This window comes from Lepidochelys kempii, chromosome 2, assembly GCF_965140265.1.
Source record: "Lepidochelys kempii isolate rLepKem1 chromosome 2, rLepKem1.hap2, whole genome shotgun sequence".
NCBI lineage: Eukaryota > Metazoa > Chordata > Testudines > Cheloniidae > Lepidochelys > Lepidochelys kempii.
The window spans coordinates 47,861,669-47,881,613 of NC_133257.1; the positions used below are offsets into that span (position 1 = coordinate 47,861,669).

General features: G+C 38.9%; 1 protein-coding gene across 6 annotated transcripts in view; it reads left to right on the forward strand.

Annotated features, from left to right (window-relative positions):
• The window catches only part of MMP16 (matrix metallopeptidase 16), a 250,977-nt gene that overhangs the window by 144,804 nt on the left and 86,228 nt on the right, over positions 1 to 19,945 (forward strand). For all 6 annotated transcript variants that reach the window (XM_073330638.1, XM_073330639.1, XM_073330641.1 and 3 more), the window contains one exon: positions 2,566 to 2,870. In XM_073330638.1, coding sequence (XP_073186739.1) covers positions 2,566 to 2,870 — 305 coding nt within the window. The remainder of the gene's footprint in view (positions 1 to 2,565; positions 2,871 to 19,945) is intronic.

Below are 19,945 nucleotides of genomic sequence, written 5' to 3' on the forward strand. Positions count from 1 at the left end.
AATACTGCATGCAGTTCTGATCACCCCATCTCACAAATATATATATATATTAGAATTGGAAAAAGAGAAGGGCAACAAAAATTTTTAAAGGCAACAAAAATTATTAACAGTATGGAGCTGCTTCCATATGATGAGAGGTTAAAAAGATTGGTACTGTTCAGTTTGGAAAAGAGACAACTGAAAGGGAATATGATAGAGGTCTATAAAATCATGAATGAGGAGGAGAAGGTGAATAAGGAACTGTTATTTACCCCTTCACATAACACACAAACCAAGGATCACCCAATGAAATTAATAGGTAGCAGTTTTAAAACAAAAATAATGGGGTAATTTTTCACACAGTGCACAATCAACTTGTGGAACTCATTGCCAGGGGATGAAATAAGTCCATGGAGGATATGTCCATCAATGTCTATTAGCCAAGATGGTCAGGGATGCAACCCTCTGCTCTGTGTGTCCCTAAATCTCTAACTGCTAGAATCTGGGACTGGACGACAGGGGATGGATCACTTGATAACTGCCTTGTTCTGTTCACTCCCTTTGAAACATTTGGCACTGGCCATTGTCAGAAAACAGGATACTGGGCTAGATGGACCATTGGTCTGACCCAGTATGTCCATTCTTATGTTCTTACAATGATCTCTTACGACACTTAAACTGAAATCAATAAGTTTTGTCCAGGATATTGCAAGAAACTGCCATATCTGTTACTCAAACTGAAAAATGGTGGTTTCTCCATTTCTTGATGTTTTCAAATGAAGCCTGCATGGCTTTCTGGAAGATATGCTGTAGTCAGCCAAAGACAAGTTACTGGGTACAATACATTTGTAAGTGGGTGAAATATAATGGGCTGTGATATGCACAAGGTCAGACTAGATGATCTACTGATCCCGTAAACTCTATGAACATATAAGTTTAGAAAACAGAAACTTGAAAGATCTATATACACTTGCTTAAACATACCACATCATAAAATCAAGCACATTTCATAACACCAAAGACAGATCTTTCCAGTTTTATTGATAAAATATTTTTCTTCTCCATCAACACTTCACACTGAGAACTTATATAACTCAACTTAATGTACTCTGAAATGATATTTCTTTTAAAATCTTTGCTGCGCATTTAATAAACCACATGTCAAATCAACAGTATTCATCCAGATGCAATAGTTCCAATACAGACACAAAAAAGGGTGCAAAGTAAGGCTTGAATGGCTGGTATATATCAGGTAAAAATGTGTTCTGAATAGCAGTGCGGAACTGGATTGATTCCAAATTGATTAGTTTGGGACTCTGTGTGTGTGTGTGTTTATTTATTTTAAATACGTATTTTTGGTAAAGATTCCATTGTAGCAAGGGGTGAAAGGAACATTAAATTCTTACTGGTATGGGGCCTCAGGCAGAAGGGGCGGGGCCTCGGGCAGAAGGGGCAGGGCCCCAGGCAGAAGGGGCAGGGCTGGGGGGGTCAACCTCCCCCACTGACCCCTCCACGCTGCCTGACCCCCATCACCTGGGCCTCCGGCAGCGATTTAAAAGGGTCCGGGTCTCCAGCCACTGCTGCGGTAGTGGCGGCGTGGCTGGGACCCCCAGGCCCTTTTAAATTGCCGACCCTGGAGAAGCTGCCCCTTTTGCCCCCCCTCCTGTCGGCCCAGGAGGGGAGGCAAATGACATTAAAGTTCTGCTGCGGCAGCTCTTTAACATGGTCTGCCTCCGGGGTGGTACTGGCTTCTTACCGGTACGCCATACCGGCCCATACTGGTCTGCTTTCACCCCTGATTGTAGCATACTTTCCACCATCACTCATTTTAATCAACATTGTTTGCGTCTTCTGCACATTTCTTATGGAAATTAAGATGGAGTACTTGCTTTTGATGAAATAGTTTAGAACAGTACGGATTCCTGAAGTAGTTCAAACTTTTCTGTCAAATTATTCTTCCTGTGGACTGTTTAATTTAACAGAAGGTCACTGTGTGCTTAATAAGACAGCAAAAGGACATCTTAACCTGTAATGAAATGGAAAAAAATGTTTCTAATTACGAATTAGTTGTGTCGTTCTGAATGTAGCAAGAATTGTTTTTAGGGCCTTTTAAGTTCTGGTTGGTGGGCACAGCATGGTATTATTCTGTTGTTAATTGTAACCACTAAGAAATTAAAACCTCATTTAAACTGGGAACATTTGCAGTTTTTGATCAGAATGACATGCAGTCCTTTGGCTGAGCTTGATTCTAATTGTGTTCCAAGAGATAAATGGCCAGTGGTTGATTAATCCAGTTACCGCACTGTTAAGCATTTTTTTTCTTCATAAAATATTTTTAATGATATTAGAATAAGAATTGTGTACTGCTGAGAATCGAATGACTAACCCATAATGAGATCTAGCATAAAACACTGCACAGATCAATGTAGTAATTTCTCACCTATTTATTTAAAGCTATTTTTCTCTGAGGATATAATGCCTTACCAGCACTGTATATGTCCGTGTCTGCAGTAATCAGAGTAAAATGAACGTGAATTGTGTCACTGAGCACTATATCAGATTAATTTGTTTGTTTGTTTGTTTCAGCATAAAGAACGTCACTCCAAAAGTAGGTGATGCCGAAACCCGCAAAGCCATTCGCCGTGCCTTTGATGTGTGGCAGAATGTAACTCCTCTGACATTTGAAGAAGTTCCTTACATTGAATTAGAAAATGGCAAGAGGGACGTGGATATTACAATAATTTTTGCATCCGGTTTTCATGGAGACAGTTCTCCCTTTGACGGGGAGGGAGGATTTTTGGCCCATGCTTACTTCCCTGGGCCAGGAATTGGGGGAGACACTCATTTTGACTCAGACGAGCCATGGACTTTGGGAAATCCTAATCATGATGGTAAGAGCAGATTTTAGTTTAAAAATAGTGAATTCAAGTGTGGTGTGCATTTCTGCAATAAAAAAACAATTTCCATACTATCCTGGGGCACCGAAGTACCTGTCAGTGTTTCACTAATTCCACATTAGTGTAGAAATATGTCAATTAATATGTGGTCTGTTAGGGATCTTCGACATGAAATGATTTTTTGTAAATGTAAGTTACATAATTATTGTTCCTCTTTGGAGATAGATGAAATTCCTTTTAGGAGCTACTGAATTCATCCAACCATTGAATTATTTATGTAATGTGCCCTTCATGTGCATTTTGTTTACCATACTTATCTTTAATTAGGTTGAGGAAAAAATGAACATTTAATAGCAGGGATATTATGACAGAAAAATATCAGTTAACAACAGGGACCAATAGCTAATTAGAACCTACAACCTGGTCTGCTATTTTTTGCCATGATGATGCCATGGCTTGGTGCAAAATCAACCCTTGATTTGCCATTTCAGGAAAATAGTTCATTTATCCCCAGTGTCTACACATCCGTTCTTGAAATTCAAACTGGAAGTGCTTGAATACCTCATAAGCAGCTGAGAACCATTTAATGCTTCCTTAGTTGGGATGACTCATCAAATTAAGCTTTGTTAGTTTATTATAAGATTTAGTTAATTGGATGAGTATACCGGCTTCTTGTAAGAGGCCTGCGTTAAAGTTGGCCACAGGTTATTAAGATAATGAATTTGGTTGTCTTCAGTAGGACCTCTATCACTCACGAGGGAGGGGTTGGACAAACTATCTTTAGAAATCTTTATTTTGTCTGCAGAAACAATTAAATATCTGCTCAACTGAAGTGATAAATCCATTAACCCACAAGAAAAAAATAAAAGAAGCAATTAAGAACACAAATATAATGCTGCTCAGTTTGAGGGGAATTTCTGGCTTTAATTTTTTTTCCTTAGGGATTTTCCAAGTCAGAGCCTCAGTTTATTGTTAAACACCATTTTCACATAGGTGCTAGCAACAAGGCTTTAAGTTAATATTTCATTACTATGGATATAGGGTATGGTAATGCTTCTAATGGCACAGTTCTTTCAGTGTAGGAGGCTCAATGAGACAGCAATACATTGATCTAGACTGTGAAGTCCTTAACTAACAGAATGTCTACCAGAAACTTCATTTATATGTTGAATGAAAACATAAATTCTTGACAATGCAGAAAAATCTGTGGGATTGTATTGCTGTATTTTACCCCCTTTATAATTTAAAATCTCTGCTCAGTTCAGCACGAACAGACACAGTTCAGTTAGGTAGAGTTAATAGTAAAGCTGTTGCAAACCTCAATTAAAATATTTTATATACCAGTGGTTCTCATGGGGGGCCATGAGCAGATTTCAGGGGGTCCGCCAAGCATGGCTGGCATCAGACTTGCTAGGGCCCAGGGCAGAAAGCCAAAGCCCCACCACATGGGACTGCAGCCGGGGTCCCCAAGCTCCACCACCAGGAGCTGAAGCCTGAGAAACTTAGCTTTGTGGTGCCCCCTGTGGCATGGAGCCCCAGGCATTTTCCCTGCTTGCTACCCCCTAATGACGGCCCTGGCTTTTATATGTAGAAAAACAGTTGTTGTGGCACAAGTGGGCCATGGAGTTTTTTAGCATGGGGGGGAGGGGGGCCCAGAAAGAAAAAAGTTGAGAACCCCTGGTATATACAGACTTCACTGAGGAAACTGCACAGAACCTCCTGTTGTGTGCTTCCTTTTTGTCATCAATTTGGGCCCTCAGTAGAATCTGAGGATTGATATGCACTTGAAAGTTATTTTGAATTAAGGCAAAACGTGAATTTTAGGAGCAATAGCTGTGCCTGTAGTTTAATCCCATCAGGAAAAGGCACTCTTATTCTTGAATAAGAGCGTCCACATGGGGTCTGTTGCTGAATGACTGTTGTGGGTTAGCAGTTGTGGTTAATATCCCTATGTAAACAAACTCTAAGACTTTAAGAGATACATTTCAGTAAGGAGAAAAAAGTGGGAGAGGACTGGAGAGCAAAGGGTTAGCTGAGGTGTTTGAATACTATCCCTAAAAAGAAGTTTCTTATAAAAATTAATACTTTGACCACTTGGAGGGGAAGATTGTGACATCTGTATCAAGGGTAAACTATTATACCATGGTAGGTATCAGTGAAAATTAATATACTTTATTATATTATCCATTCACAATTTGCATTTTGTGCAGTTAATAGCCCATGTGCTTTTGTGTATCCATTTATATTTAAGGAGGGGATATTCCTGTTACAATGGAACATAATGTCAGGAACAAAACTGGCTGGTGATGTTAACCAGGATTCCACAGTATTGTGAGAAATGAAAGAGACAATTCTCTTAGAAAAATAAGAGTGCTTCCAAATTTTGTGGACTGCTGGATTGGTTGTTGAGGTGATATATAATGAAGTCTGAATACCTTGCCAGGACTCAGTGTCAGTGCGCTGAAAGGCAAAGGGGTGCAAAGCATATTCTGGTGTTGAACCACAATTTATTCTTCATAGACAGCCTTTATGTTTTTAAGGTTCATTGCTTATATAGTAGTTTCCGTATGATGCAGTACAGTCATTATCTAGTATAGTCTATATAATTTAAAAATCTAATAAAAGAGCAGTGAACTTCAGTGACAGATTTTTGTAAAAAATCTACCCCCAAAATGCTGCACGTATTACTTAGCTAAATGAGTTTTTCTCTCTCTCCTGTTCTACTGCTCTAGAGTGGTTTGGAAAAAAAAACAGAACAGCTTGGTTATTTAGCAAAAATGCTAATCAGGGACCCTCTTGATAAGTACCAAGCTCATTTTCCACAGTATATTGCACTGCTAATGAAGGCAATTTGAATTCTGTCTACCTCAAAAGAGATAAACAACTTCTTGGAGTGCTAGTAAAACCTTAATACATTGTTATCCTGTTTTCTATAAATTTTGTTTGGGTTACCCCTACTTTTGAAGCTCTTGAGTTAATGCAAAAACAACGAGAAAAATCAAGTTTTGTTAGAAACCAAAATCTGACCGGAAGGAAACATGTACAAATTAATTCTTTGCACCAGCGCTCTGACTGTGGTTATATTCTAATGTTACTTTATCCTGATTGTCACAATCATATTTTTTTTTCCTTTAATGTTCTGGTGTTCTGAGTTTTCTAATTATGCTCACTTTGTATGGGTTTATTAATGTCACAGTTTGAAATGACACATCCAAAGGAATACGACTTCCCTATATTTTAGTGCTGCTTATCTCCATTCTCACCCCAGTGGTATATCGCTATGGACCACAAAGCTAACAAGTCGCACATGTTGTGTGGAGCACTGCACTCTCAACCCTCCCCACACCTGCATTCTGAAGGAAGAACAGGAGAGACTCATGGAGCAAATGGGCTTTCCACTTAGATAAAGTCCTCCTCTCTCACAACTCAAGAGTAGCTGTGTCTCTAAGACCATTTGTTTCTATGGGACAATGCATTTGTGGAACAGATGGTTAAGGGAGAGGAATGGGAACAAGAGCAGTTTGTGTGTGTGGAGAGCCAAGGGGGCGGGGGAGGGGGGAAGCCAAGGGTAGAGATATGATTGTCTGTGTATTTTATATATTGGACTGTATCCTTCTCCACCCATCCTTCATGTGTCACTTGTTATTTTAGGCCTCCATTCTTCCAGTTGTTCCATGTGAGTGGGCCCTTTCATGTAGGTGCCCCATTTACTTCTGGTGTCTCTCTGTACAGTACCAGATCAGGGCCTTAGATTTTTTTAAGTTCTCTGGGCTGAGGACAGTGACTCCATGTATGTTTAATTCACACCCAGTGTAACGGGGCCCTAACCCTAATTAAACCTCTGCATACGGTTCTAAAACAAACATGAGTAATGGTGTAGAAGAAGATGATGGGCAAGACAGTGACAGAGAGAAGAAACACTGATGGTAAAAAATAGAGTGGAGGTCAAATCAGAAAGTGTGTGTGTGTGTGGGGGGAAACTATGAGGCAAGATATTTAAAGGGAAAAAAGATGAAACATGATTTAAAAATTAAACAAAAGGAAAATACCAAATACTGAAAAAGAATGGGATAAAGAAGTTGCAAAGGAAGAGAAAAGCAAAAGAGAGAGTAACCCCTCCCCCTCCCATTCCATGTGGATTCTGATGCTTTTAAAAAAAGAAATATAACTTTTTTGAGCCTTCTGCTGGAGAGAGATGGATCATTCTCATGACTCCATGCCATTTAGATGCTATATATCACCTCATTTTCCTAATGGAAAGTTTAGATACTGGACAATGGGTCCAAAACCAGAAAAAATACCTTTTCCAGAGTGTGGCACCATTAGGAAAATATGGCATCAACATAGTGAGCATAATATAATAACATTTAACATTCCTGTGGTGGGAAGAACACCTCAACAGCCCAACACTGTGGCATTTAATTTCAGAAAGGGGAACTATGGAAAAATGAGTAGATTAGTTAAGCAGAAATTAAAAGGTACAGTGACTAGAGTGGAATCCCTGCAAGCTGCATGGACACTTTTCAAAGACACCCTAATAGAGGCTCAACTTAAATGTACACCCCAAATTAAAAAACACAGTAAAAGAACTAAAAAAAATAGTTGGCTTAACCACCATGTAAAAGAAGCAGTGAGAGATAAAAAGGCATCTTTTAAAAAGTGGAAGTCAAATCCTAGTGAGGTAAATAGGAGCATAAACACTGCCAAATTAAATGTAAAAATGTAATAAGAAAAGCCAAAAAGGAGTTTGAACGACAGCTAGCCAAAAACTCAAAAGGTAATAACAAAATGTTTTTTAAGTACATCAGAAGCAGGAAGCCTGCTAAACAACCAGTGGGGCCCCTGGATGATCGAGATACACTTAAAGATGATAAAGTCATTGCAGAGAAACTAAATTAATTCTTTGCTTCAGTCTTCATGGCTGAGGACGTTAAGGAGATTCCCAAACCTGAGCCGTCTTTTGTAGGTGACAAATCTGAGGAATTGTCACAGATTGAAGTGTCACTAGAGGTGGTTTTGGAATTAATTGAGAAACTTGACAGTAACAAGTCACTGGAACCAGTTGGCATTCACCCAAGAGTTCTGAAAGAACTCAAATGTGAAATTGCGGAACGATTAATTATGTCCTTGTAACTTGTCCTTTAAATCAGCTACTGTACCCAATGACTGGAAGATAGCTAATGTAATGCCAATATTTAAAAAGGGCTCTAGAGGTGATCCTGGCAATTACAGACCAGTAAGTCTAACGTCAGTACCAGGCAAATTAGTAAAGAATAAAATCGTCAGAAACATAGAAGAACATAAATTATTGAGCAAAAGTCAACATGGTTTCTGTAAAGGGAGATCATGCCTTACTAATCTATTAGAGTTCTTTGAGAGGGTCAACAAACATGTGGACAAGGGGGATCCAGTGGACATAGTGTACTTAGATTTCCAGAAAGCCTTTGACAAGGTCCGACACCAAAGGCTTACATAAATTAAGTTGTCATGGGATAAGAGGAAAGATCCTTTCATGGATTGAGAATTGGTTAAAAGACAGGGAACAAAGGGTAGGAATAAATGGTAAATTTTCAGAATGGAGAGGGTAACTAGTGGTATTCCCCAAGGGTCAGTCCTAGGACCAAGCCTATTCAACTTATTCATACATGATCTGGAGAAAGGGATAAACAGTGAAGTGGCAAAGTTTGCAGATGATACTAAACTGCTCAAGATAGTTAAGACCAAAGCAGACTGTGAAGAAATTCAAAAAGATCTCACAAAACTAAGTGATTGGGCAACAAAACGAGCAAATTAAATTTAATGTTGATAAATGTAAAGTAATGCACATTGGAAAAAATAACCCCAACTATACATACAGTATGATGGTGGCTAATTTAGCTATAACTAATCAGTAGAAAGATCTTGTTGTCATCGTGGATAGTTCTTTGAAGACTCCATACAGTGTGCAGTGGCAGTCAAAAAAGCAAATGGGATGTTAGGAATCATTAAAAAAGGGATAGAGAATAAGATGGAGAGTAACTTATTACCCTTATATAAATCCATGGTATGCCCACATCTTGAATACTGCATACAGATATGGTCCCCTCATCTCAAAAAAGATATACTGGCATTAGAAAAGGTTCAGAGATGGGCAACTAAAATGAATAGGGGTTTTGAATGGGTCCCATATGAGGAGAAATTAAAGAGGCTAGGACTTTTTAGCTTGGAAAAGAGGAGACTAAGGGGGGATATGATAGAGGTATATAAAATCATGAGTGGTGTGGAGAAAGTGAATAAGGAAAAGTTATTTACTTGTTCCCATAATATAAGAACTAGGGGTCACCAAATGAAATTAATGGGTAACAGGTTTAAAACAAATAAAAGGAAGTTCTTCTTCATTCAGTATACAGTCAACCTGTGGAACTCCTTGCCTGAGGAAGTTGTGAAGGCTAGGGTTGAAAAGAGAACTGGATAAATTCATGGAGGCTAAGTCCATTAGTGGCTACTAGCCAGGATGGGTAAGGAATGGTGTCCCTAGCCTCTGTCTGTCAGAGGGTGGAGATGGATGGCAGGAGAGAGATCACTTGCTTATTAATACCTGTTAGGTTCACTCCCTCTGGAGCACCTGGCATTGGCAACTGTCAGTAGACAGGATACTGGGCTGGATGGACCTTTGGTCTGACCCAGTATGGCTATTCTTATGTTCTTATTGTCAAAATCCCCAACAAGAGCCCATCTCAAAGAATTCATCTAATTATACAAATATCAAACTGCAGTCATGAAATTTAAAGTCACAAGACAAGAAAAAGAGGTGCCTTAAGAACTAAATTTTCCTGCTGCTGTCAGAAAAATCCTCTACTGTACACTGCTTCCTGTATTTATAGATTCATAGAAATGTAGGGCTGGAAGGGACCCCCAGAGGTCATCTAGTGGGTCTTCCTCCACCCTAATGTGAGGCAGAAACAAGTAAACCTAGACCGCCACTGATAGATGGTTTGTCCAACCTGTTCTTAAAAACCTCCAATGATGAGGATTCCACAACCTCCCTTGGAGGCCTACTCCAGAGCTTAACTGTCCTTACAATTAGAAAGTCTTTTTTCCTGATGTCTAACCTAAATCTCCCTTGTTGCCAATTAAGCCAGTTACTTCTTGTCTTATCTTCAGTGGACATGGAGAACAATGAAAAATTGATCACCATCCTCTTTAACAGCCCTTAATACATTTGAAGATTTTTATCAGTCTTCACATTGAAACAGAAGATCACATATTTCTTGTTGGATGTCTTGTTTCTTGTTAGAAGGCTTTCCAGCAACACATTTTCCTCTGGCCACTGTTAAATCCATAGACTGGATGTTTCTGATGCACTGTGAGCCACAATAAATCAACACTGTTGAGGTCGCAGGAGATTACTTAGTAGAGCCACTAGAGAGCCAGTTCTGTAGTAGCTCTGCTGTGCTCGAGAATCACAAAGCCCCCTGTTCCTGACGCACCTCTGTGAGCACTATTCCATGATATTCCAATGCATGGGTATGGTCATACAAGCCAAGTGCTATGCCTGCAACACAGGAGATTTCATGTCCTTAAGATATGGAAGGATTAAGTTCTGTTCACCTACATAGTGCTGTCGGTGTAAACGAGGGGCGGATGGTCTTTACAAATCTGTGCCAAACATTTACTTAAAATTGTGAATTTGTCCCTCTTGTAAGTTTACAAATAGCAAAATAAATTTAAAAAAGAAGAAGAGTGCATTCATGCAGTGGCACAACTTAAGACGGAGACCCACCTCTCAACTTTACCCGGTTAAGAGAATATAATATGTTAGCAAAGATAGTACTGAGAGTAGCTACGTCTTCCTCTAAACACACACATACACACTTGGAATAATGCAAATATTTTAAAATATTTCCATTAATCATCTCCAGATATTATTTTCAATGGTCACTAGGCTTGATTTCACTATCTAGGGCCCACAGTGACAAAAAGTCATTTGAAGGGAGAGGGATGTAGTGGTCCAAGAACCATTAAGTGCAGCCCAGAATGTGGGAGATGCTGGAGTGGTGATTGGGTCAGGAGCATAACCAGGACATACAAGAAATATGTTGGTTCAGCACATATTATAGGTAGCCTCTTATGGTGGGGCTGTCATGATGACTAAGGTGCAGAAATAGCAGTTATAGGTAACAGATTCTGTGTATTTAAAATCATAGCCAAAAATGAATTTAAAGTATTCTTGACAGTATTTTTGTCAGTTTCTCTTCCTTACTGTTGTGACAAAGCTCTGTCCTTACCTCCGTGGGTCCCACATTTCCTGGTGGATTTCACTAGCCTCAGAGGGTCACTGTGACCCTCCACATAACCCTTCCCTCTCTAGAGACAAGGGTCACAGTCTACTGAGCCATTTTCATCATAAGCCAGCAAGGGGGGCGAGGAGAAGTTATCCTTCCTTGCACAGTCTCTGTTGTCTACCAGTCTCAGTGATTAATCAGGGGACAAAAGGGAGGGGGGGAGCCCGGGCCCATCCTCTACTCCGGGCTCCAGCCCAGGGACCCTAATAGTATCAGCTATGGTAGCTGACCTTTTAGAAACATGACATGTACAATTCCCTGGGCTACTTCCCCCACAGCAGCCCTCACTTCCTCAAGCTCCACTTCACCCTTACCTCAGGGCCTCCTTCCTTGTGCCTGATATGGTGTGTACTACTCAGCCTCTCCAACAGCACAACTTCCTCCCACAGCTCCTGACATGCACACTCACTTGACAAACTGGGAGGCTTTTAACTAGTTTCAGCTAGCCCCTGATTGGCTTCAGGTGTCCCAATCAACCTAGCATTCTCCCTGCCTTCTGGAAAGTTCTTAATTGGCCCCAGGTGTCTTAATTGACCTGGAGCAGCTGCCATTTCACTTATCCTGGTACCAGGGATTTGTTTAGCCTGGAGCTAATATATCTATCTCCCACTACTTTTCTATAGCCATCTGGCCTTGCCCCATCACACTATTCTCTTGCATCTTTTTTGCATCTTTTTTTCCATCTATCTCTTTTCTACCTTGATTGCATGTTTTCTTGTAAACATAATTCCTATTAAATAGGACAAGTTCTTAGGTAAAATCCTAAAGATAAATGTAAGCAAAAGAGAGATGAAGATGTTTATAGATCAGGACATCATGGATAAAGACTTATGCACCATGAAACTTCTAATAAAGAAACTTACATTAGAAATGCCTTTCTGGATACAATCCCATCACTAATTCACATTATCTTACATTTTTTGCCTTTTTAATTTATAGCTTTCCTCTCTTCAGCAATGTGAATTTGAATATTTTTTGTTCTCTGCCAGAAAAGAAAAGCCTCTAACTTTCAAACATAGGCTTTGTCTCTACTAGAAAAGTTGCACTGGTTTAATTAAGTTGATTTAAAATTGACCTAATTACACTGGTTCATATTCCTAATGTAGATGCACTTAAACTATTTTAAACCTTTGTTGAAATCAGTTTAATTTGCTTTGGTAAATTACCTAATTTATGTAAACCACTTTAAGTGCATACACCTTGCAGATGTGCACCAGTTTAACTAGGTCAATTTTAAATTGGTCTAGTCTCCCAAGGGTAGCTTTTTAATATAAACAAGGCCTTAGAAACCTTGCTCAGGGAAACAGGGAAACCTTCCCTTCCTGTATTTTGTTAGCTGAACAGTGTTGGACAACAAGGTATAGTGCTTAAATGTCAGTTGCTGCCTGGAGACTTGTCTACATTAGCATTCCTACTGTTGGTAGCAATGATGGTAAACTGTAGGCAAAAGCTGAGCGCAGACGCCCTCAAATCTCTGCTTAGATCTATATGGTGGGTCTCAGCTCTCTTAATCTAGTCTCGCTGTGTGCAGTTCTTACCTGTGAAGAACCAGAATCTTGGAGTCAAAGTTGAATATGTGGATCTGAGGAAAAAAAATTTGTCCTATTGCAGATTCACCAATACCATGACTGCAGTATAATGAAACCCTGCAGAAGTCAGTTCATCCTTCAAGATACAGCTAGGATACTGAGAAGTAGCAACAGTGAAGACTTTTTAAACAGTAACAGTAGATAAGCAATAGATGTTTTGCTAACTGTTTGCATTGAAATAGAAGGAAAATATGTTTGCAACGGGCTTGCATTAGGAGAGAACATTTGCAATCTATATGTACATAAAGTTTGTCTTATGGGAAAACCTTTGCAGGGATTAGATTATTCCTTGTTAACTCTTCAGTTCTCTGAAAAATTATTGATCTTTTGCAAACTATTAGCCACAAAAATGAGTTGCCTATGCCCATGGTTTGTAGATTCGCAAGCGAAGTCTTTTCAGACATGATGTAAATACAATGTCAAGTGAAACATACTTAGAATCTATTTAGTACATAGATTGCACACAGTCAGTTTACCCTGGGTAGTTGCTAGCAGCCAAGTGAAATTGATGAAAATCCTGATCTCTGAACTGCAGAGATCAGCTTCTAGTAAATTTCACTTAGCTGCCAGCATGGTTGACACAGTGAAGCAGATATGTGCTGCTGGAAACACAAACTAGTGGAGTTGAAAAAGAAGTCTCTTGAGGGGGCTTTCTGTCTCAGTAATGGTCATGTCATGTGCAGTGTTCAGTTATAATAAGAGCCAGGACCTCAGATTAATGGATGCTCTAAATTACAGTATCTGCACTCCTGATATTTCATATAGCTTGCTGCTCTTACTTAATTGGTCCTTTTCTATATAGGTATTTATACCATACTTTGCAGCATAGTATCTGAGCAGCTTCCAGTAATGGGTTAAGCTATGTGTCTAACATCAGTCAAGCGTTTGTTCTCCCATCCTCTCCCCAAAGGGAGAGGTGTGCGCAATGGAGTGCTTTGCTTTGGGGTTTTGTTTTTATTATATACATACATGCACCTTGCTATATGTTTGTTAGAAAAGGCATGGTCAAAAAAATGTACCATACACTTAGAACAGAAGGTGTATATGGTGTAATGCTAGACTATTGATGATACTGTACAAATGTGAAAAACAAAACTGGCTATTACAGTAATGACATTTGATGATGATGATGCCAAGCTAATATTTCAATGAGCTGCTTACCAACAGAAAAATGACTTTGGAAGTTGCAGATGAAATGAGGGAGTTACTAGTTCTTTTCTCTTCATACCTTTCCCCAAAAATTCTCCTCTTCTTATCCTGCTGATAGTCACTATCCAATTCCGTCAAAGTTTAAACCCCTTCATGCCATGAGACAATATTTTCTGTCGCTAAAATCCAATTTTGGCAATAAATGCACCCATGAGACCTACATGATGGAAATGAAAATGCAAATCAGTCTCTCACACAGCAACTATAAGTTCTGCTGATGTACCCTCATAGAGTACAGGTTTCAGAGTAGCAGCCGTGTTAGTCTTTATCCGCAAAAAGAAAAGGAGTACTTGTGGCAGGTGCCACAAGTACTCCTTTCCTCATAGAGTAATCTATTCACAAGGTTCCTGAGTCTCCCCTTGGCTGGATTTTCCTACACATTGTGAACACAGCCTCCATTTATTCAGTGTCCAAATACCTTAAGATCTAACTTGAAATGGTGTCAGTGTCTGCTGCATAAAATTCCTCCTTGAGAACGTTACCACTGGGATATAAAGCTGTGCTTGCGAACAGAAACACCACTTCAGCCATTCAAGCAATGGAAAACTTGTTAAAAAAATTATGCTGGTCGGTTTGTGAGGACTCAGTCATTAGGCATAGGTCTGTACAGTCAGAAGAGGATCTGCCTGCTAGACTCTATTTACTGTCAGGAAGCCAGACGATGGAAAATATTAAGAGTTGGCAAGGTGTGAGCTCATTTTTATTGATTTTTTTCCCTTTCATGGAACGCTCTTCCAGCTTTGAGAAAAGTGCTTTTGTTTACATGTCATTAAAAAAAATCTGCTAAACACCAACAGTCAGCGAAGGCGAAGTCTTGTGGATGAATCTAGTACAGTATTCTAGATGTTTAGTTAGTTGGCTGCTTTTAACGTATCCCAGGGTCTGTCAATGTGCAACATCATACTCCTTGCTCCCTTCCTGGTCTAAAATGGAACATGTCAGGAATTAGATGGAACTTGTAATAATATAATTAAAGCAATAAAAAGGTAAACTGCTGTGGTCATCCCACACTAAGCATTTAGCCTTTTTAGCAGCCAAGTTGTATTTATGCGGATGCTTAATTGCCAAACAGAGATTGTCACTATCAGGGCAATGCACCAGAAAGGTAGAGAGACCTGACCCAACACTCTGAATGTTCTTTCTAGTCTCTGTGAGCAGATAACATATTTTTTCCAAATACTTCTTTGTCCCATAATTGGATGTACTATGGGGAAGAGGAGACTTCACCACTCTGCCTAGTAAAACTCTGTATTTTATTTAATCATATGCTAATACCTAGAAAAGTGGAAAGATTTATTTGGACCGTTTGGTAAATCAAAATTTTGGTTGAATCCAACCACGTTTCTATCATTTTGTTTGCTTTTCTCCAAAAATGTGTGTGACTGATTTTTGCTTGAAAAACCATTGGGGTAGGGGGTTTTATTCACGCAAATGAGACTGTTTTGAATGAATGAGCATATGTGACGTAAACAGGTGTTTTCATTAATATATTAATGATCTTACGTGGCCCTATACATACCCACAATTACGGTGTGAGAATGTAACAAGAGAAAAATGAATGTAAAATCTACTATATGCTGTTGTCATGGGCATGGCCTCTGAGCAGACTGAGCAGCCCCCCGTATTGATCTCTAGCTAGGTCTTTAAGGTGGTCTGGATGGCAAGGCCAATCTACTATACTGCCTATAAATAAAGGTAGCTTGTATCATACCTTTCCCTCAGTCCTAAAGGACCTAGCTAATTTGAAATCTGGGTTCATGTACAGGACAGAGGCAAATACAGTTCCTTGGCTAAGATGAAAAAGGAAAGGAAATTATTTTAAATGTTGTAACATTTTCTATCTTTCCTCATCTGAACACATTCCTGGAGGTTTCCTCACATGACATAATCTTAAAACATTTTCTATCTTTCCTCATCTGAACACATTCCTGGAGGTTTCCTCACATGACATAATCTTAAATTAAAGATAAGTCTTTAATTCATGGAGACTCCAGGCCATCCTGTAAGGTTGGCAACCCTAATTATTAGCTAAGGAAAGCTTGTGAAAGACCCAGATAAGTTGCTAAAAAAGTTCCTCTATAATTAGAACAAACTCATAACAACCATGATCAGTTCACAAAAGACATGATACATAAATTGTTTAAAATGAATGGTTCAGGCAACTTTACTAGTAACTAAAAGATGGTTCAATCTAATGGGAGGGCACAAAAAAGGGAGAAACTATCTCTAGGAATCCCCAGATTGTTTCATCATGGGGAGAAGTGGCATTTGTTTCTGTTTGGAATGAGCATTAGGTTTAGCACCACAAACCCATAAATTCTCTGAGATCCCTGCAGGGCTTGAGCTTTCTGATTGATACCGGGTCTTGACTTTCAAGGGGCTCACCTTTCAAAAGTTCTGAGCACCTGCCTGACAATATCTAGTACTAAACCAGCAGTTTAGGAAGATCAGAGCAGGGAGATCAGAACAAGGTAGTTGAAAAACAACACTTTTCCCGCATTATTGCTGTTCCTTTCACGGTTTGCTAGTGTGCATGTTCCGAACTCCAGTTCAGATAATTGATGCTTGCACAGTACTTTTGAATATCAGGTTGTTTAGGCCCTGATCCTGCATTTTTAAAGTGAATAGGAGCTTTGCCACTGATTTAAATGAGTGTAGGATCAAGCCCTAATTTTGAAACCTAAATATCGACTTAGAAGCCAACATTTAGGCCTGACCTACACACAGATTTCGTACTAATAAAACTATTTAAGTTAGAGGCATGATTTTTACTTAAATAGTTTTATCAGTTCAACTGTAACCTATGCCTGCTTTTGTGGTGCTCTGCCACCCTCTAGTGACACCTAGACCATCTAGAGATGGATGAGTCTGCTATAGCAGTGGTTCTCAACCTTTCGAGACTACTGTACTCCTTTCAGGAGTCTGATTTGTCCTGCATATTTCAGGAAGTTTCAACTACTTGCTTACAAAATCAGACAAAAAAAGATAAAAATGTCTCATAACACTATTACTGAAAAATTGCTTACTTTCTCATTTTTACCATATAATTATAAAATAAATTAATTGGAATATAAATATTGTACTTACATTTCAGTGTAAAGAATATAGAACAGTAAAAGGAAGTCATTGTCTGTATGCAATTTTAGTTTGTACTGACTTAGCTAGTGCTTTTTATGTAGCCTGTTATAAAACTAGGCAAATATATAGATGAGTCAGTGTACCCTCTGGAAGACCTCTGCGTACCCCCAGCGGTACGTATACCCCTGGTTGAGAACCATTGTGCTATCTTTGCTAAGAGCCATCTGGCTTTTAGCTCATGCAATAGAGACTCATACACTAAGCTTCTGAGGACCCAGGTTCGACCCTGCCCAATGGCAACTGGGGTCTTTCGGCATTACACAACCACTACTATGGACACAATTCTATTTATTTAAAGGTGTCTTATACCAGCATAGTTTATTCCCTTTCTCATATGGGAATGTGATATACTGGTTTAAGCCCCTTTATACTGGAAGATCTGCATCCACACTAAGGAGGTTGAACCACTTGAACTATATTAGCATAGTTAAAGTGATACAGCTTTTATGTATAGACATGCTCTTAGGTGCCTATTTTTCAGAATCTTAGCCTGTGTTATCCCCTTTTTTAATAGAATAATTTATGTATTACAGCATTTGTTTAAAAAAAACCTTCGTTTCATGAGCTCACATGTCTTTGGTAGGAGCAAATTTAGGATGTACATTTAACCAGCTCACACCATTCAATACATTAATAAATTATAAAACAGTGAAAACAAAAGTAATAGGTTTGTCATCCAATCTATTTTCCTAGATTTTAGAATATTATAGATATTTGTACCATTTTATTTGAAGTCAAAAGACTTAGAAAATGTATCTATTTTTCAGACTAGAGTGTTTTTTAATGTTTTTTTTCTAAACACTTTGCCTGTTATGAAGCTAAATTCCAGGTTTTCCTATCTTTTGGCCAAGGGCAAAGAAAAATACAGATAATTCCATCATGACACTTTTTTAATATGAATTGAATAGGAAATTAAAGAAATATAGAACTGATGGAGGAAAAGGACTGATCATATTAAATGCCATAATATTTATTAGAGCATATTATTTTAACTTTAAAAAAATCTAGCTAATATGCAATTGGCAGTCAGATTTCATTACATAGAGTAGGTTTGAGAAACCCATGTCTGATGATTTGGGTGTTGTTTGAATTGAAGACTAACATAAGGAACAGTGGATGAAATTCAGTTCAGTGCATAGGACCAGCACAAGACTTGTGTGCATATTGAATTCCGCTTAGTTTTGGAGACTTTGGTGATCCCTTTGCCTTATACTGGTCCTCTGTGTAGGGGTGAATTTCACCCACTGTGAAGGTTGACAGCAGAAGTTTGACCTTTCTGCCAAAAATTACATATATTTCTCCATATAGTAGGATTCATTGGATATTAAATGAAAAAAGTCATCCCTTTAAAACAAGGACTGCCGAATCTTAACATCCCAGTACTTGAGTTGGGTTGAATTCCGCTTAGTTTTGGAGACTTTGGTGATCCCTTTGCCTTATACTGGTCCTCTGTGTAGGGGTGAATTTCACCCACTGTGAAGGTTGACAGCAGAAGTTTGACCTTTCTGCCAAAAATTACATATATTTCTCCATATAGTAGGATTCATTGGATATTAAATGAAAAAAGTCATCCCTTTAAAACAAGGACTGCCAGAATCTTAACATCCCAGTACTTGAGTTGGGTGACCTAAAAACAAGACTAGATTTGTTGGCTTTGAAGTCAAAAGCTTGGTTTTAGCAGGGGCACAGGAACTCTTAAAGTTTCTTGCATGCTCCCGTAGCCTTGTATTGATGGAACTGGAAATTTGTCCATTTCATTCCCATGAGTGATATTCAAAAACAGAACAGTGCAGGACAGCAGAGAATTGAGTGGTGCATGCTCTTTTCATATGTATGTCCATATCTTCAATCCCAGCATAAATTCATTCTCAGGGCCTTCAGAATGAAGTGTAAAACTCACTTATTTGGCTTAGCATTCTCACGGCAACAACTAAAACCAACAGCAAAGAAGAGAGAAGATGGGGGAGAGTATAATTAGATACGATTGCTACAGTATTTGAAATACTTGTTGCACTGAGACTACTGCAAGAGGAGAGGTAACTTTATTTAGTTACTTAGTCATTTGTAATTTTATATGGGAGACCAGTGTGTTTCCAAGTCTTTTTTAAAGGCATGCACTTTAAAGTAATTTTGTTGAAAGGTGGGAATTCATGAAAATCTCCTTTGTTTTTTCTTGGTTCTCCCTCATAAATATGCAGACTTCTGATGAAAAAATTCAACCAGTTCTACTTTAAATCTGCAGTTTCTAAAGATATCCATTGCTATGCTGTATTGGAATAAAAGAAGTACCTTTAAAAACTATTCTTTGAAAAGATTTTATTACTAGCAGAATATAAATGGGACTTTAAAAGTTCAGTACTTACAGAGGAAGTTAGCCTCTGGACTATTTACAGCATGGTTGCAACTGATTCACAGGAAAACATATAAAATATAATGCTTTGTTGAACTAGTGATCTTCTGCATAGTGCACCTGCTAATCTTGGAAGTTTACAGTGACTGTGGATCTACGTTTCTTACAAGCACAATATACAAACAAAAATAGCATGAGTTAAACAGTAATGACCTTTGTTTGTGATGATCTATATAGTAAGCAATTTGACTCCAGATGATTGGGCTATATATGTGTGGCAGGTGGCTTATGTAGTATACATAAGCCAGAGCTGGTACTAGGAGCAGTTTGAAGGTTTGCCACCCCAATGAGGGTTCCTCGACACATTGAGACTAAGGCAAGTGCAACGCTTCCAGAGCTCCATAAATGCAGGGGGCACACAGCCACTGCTTCACCTCTGCTTTCACTCCCTCATGGCGT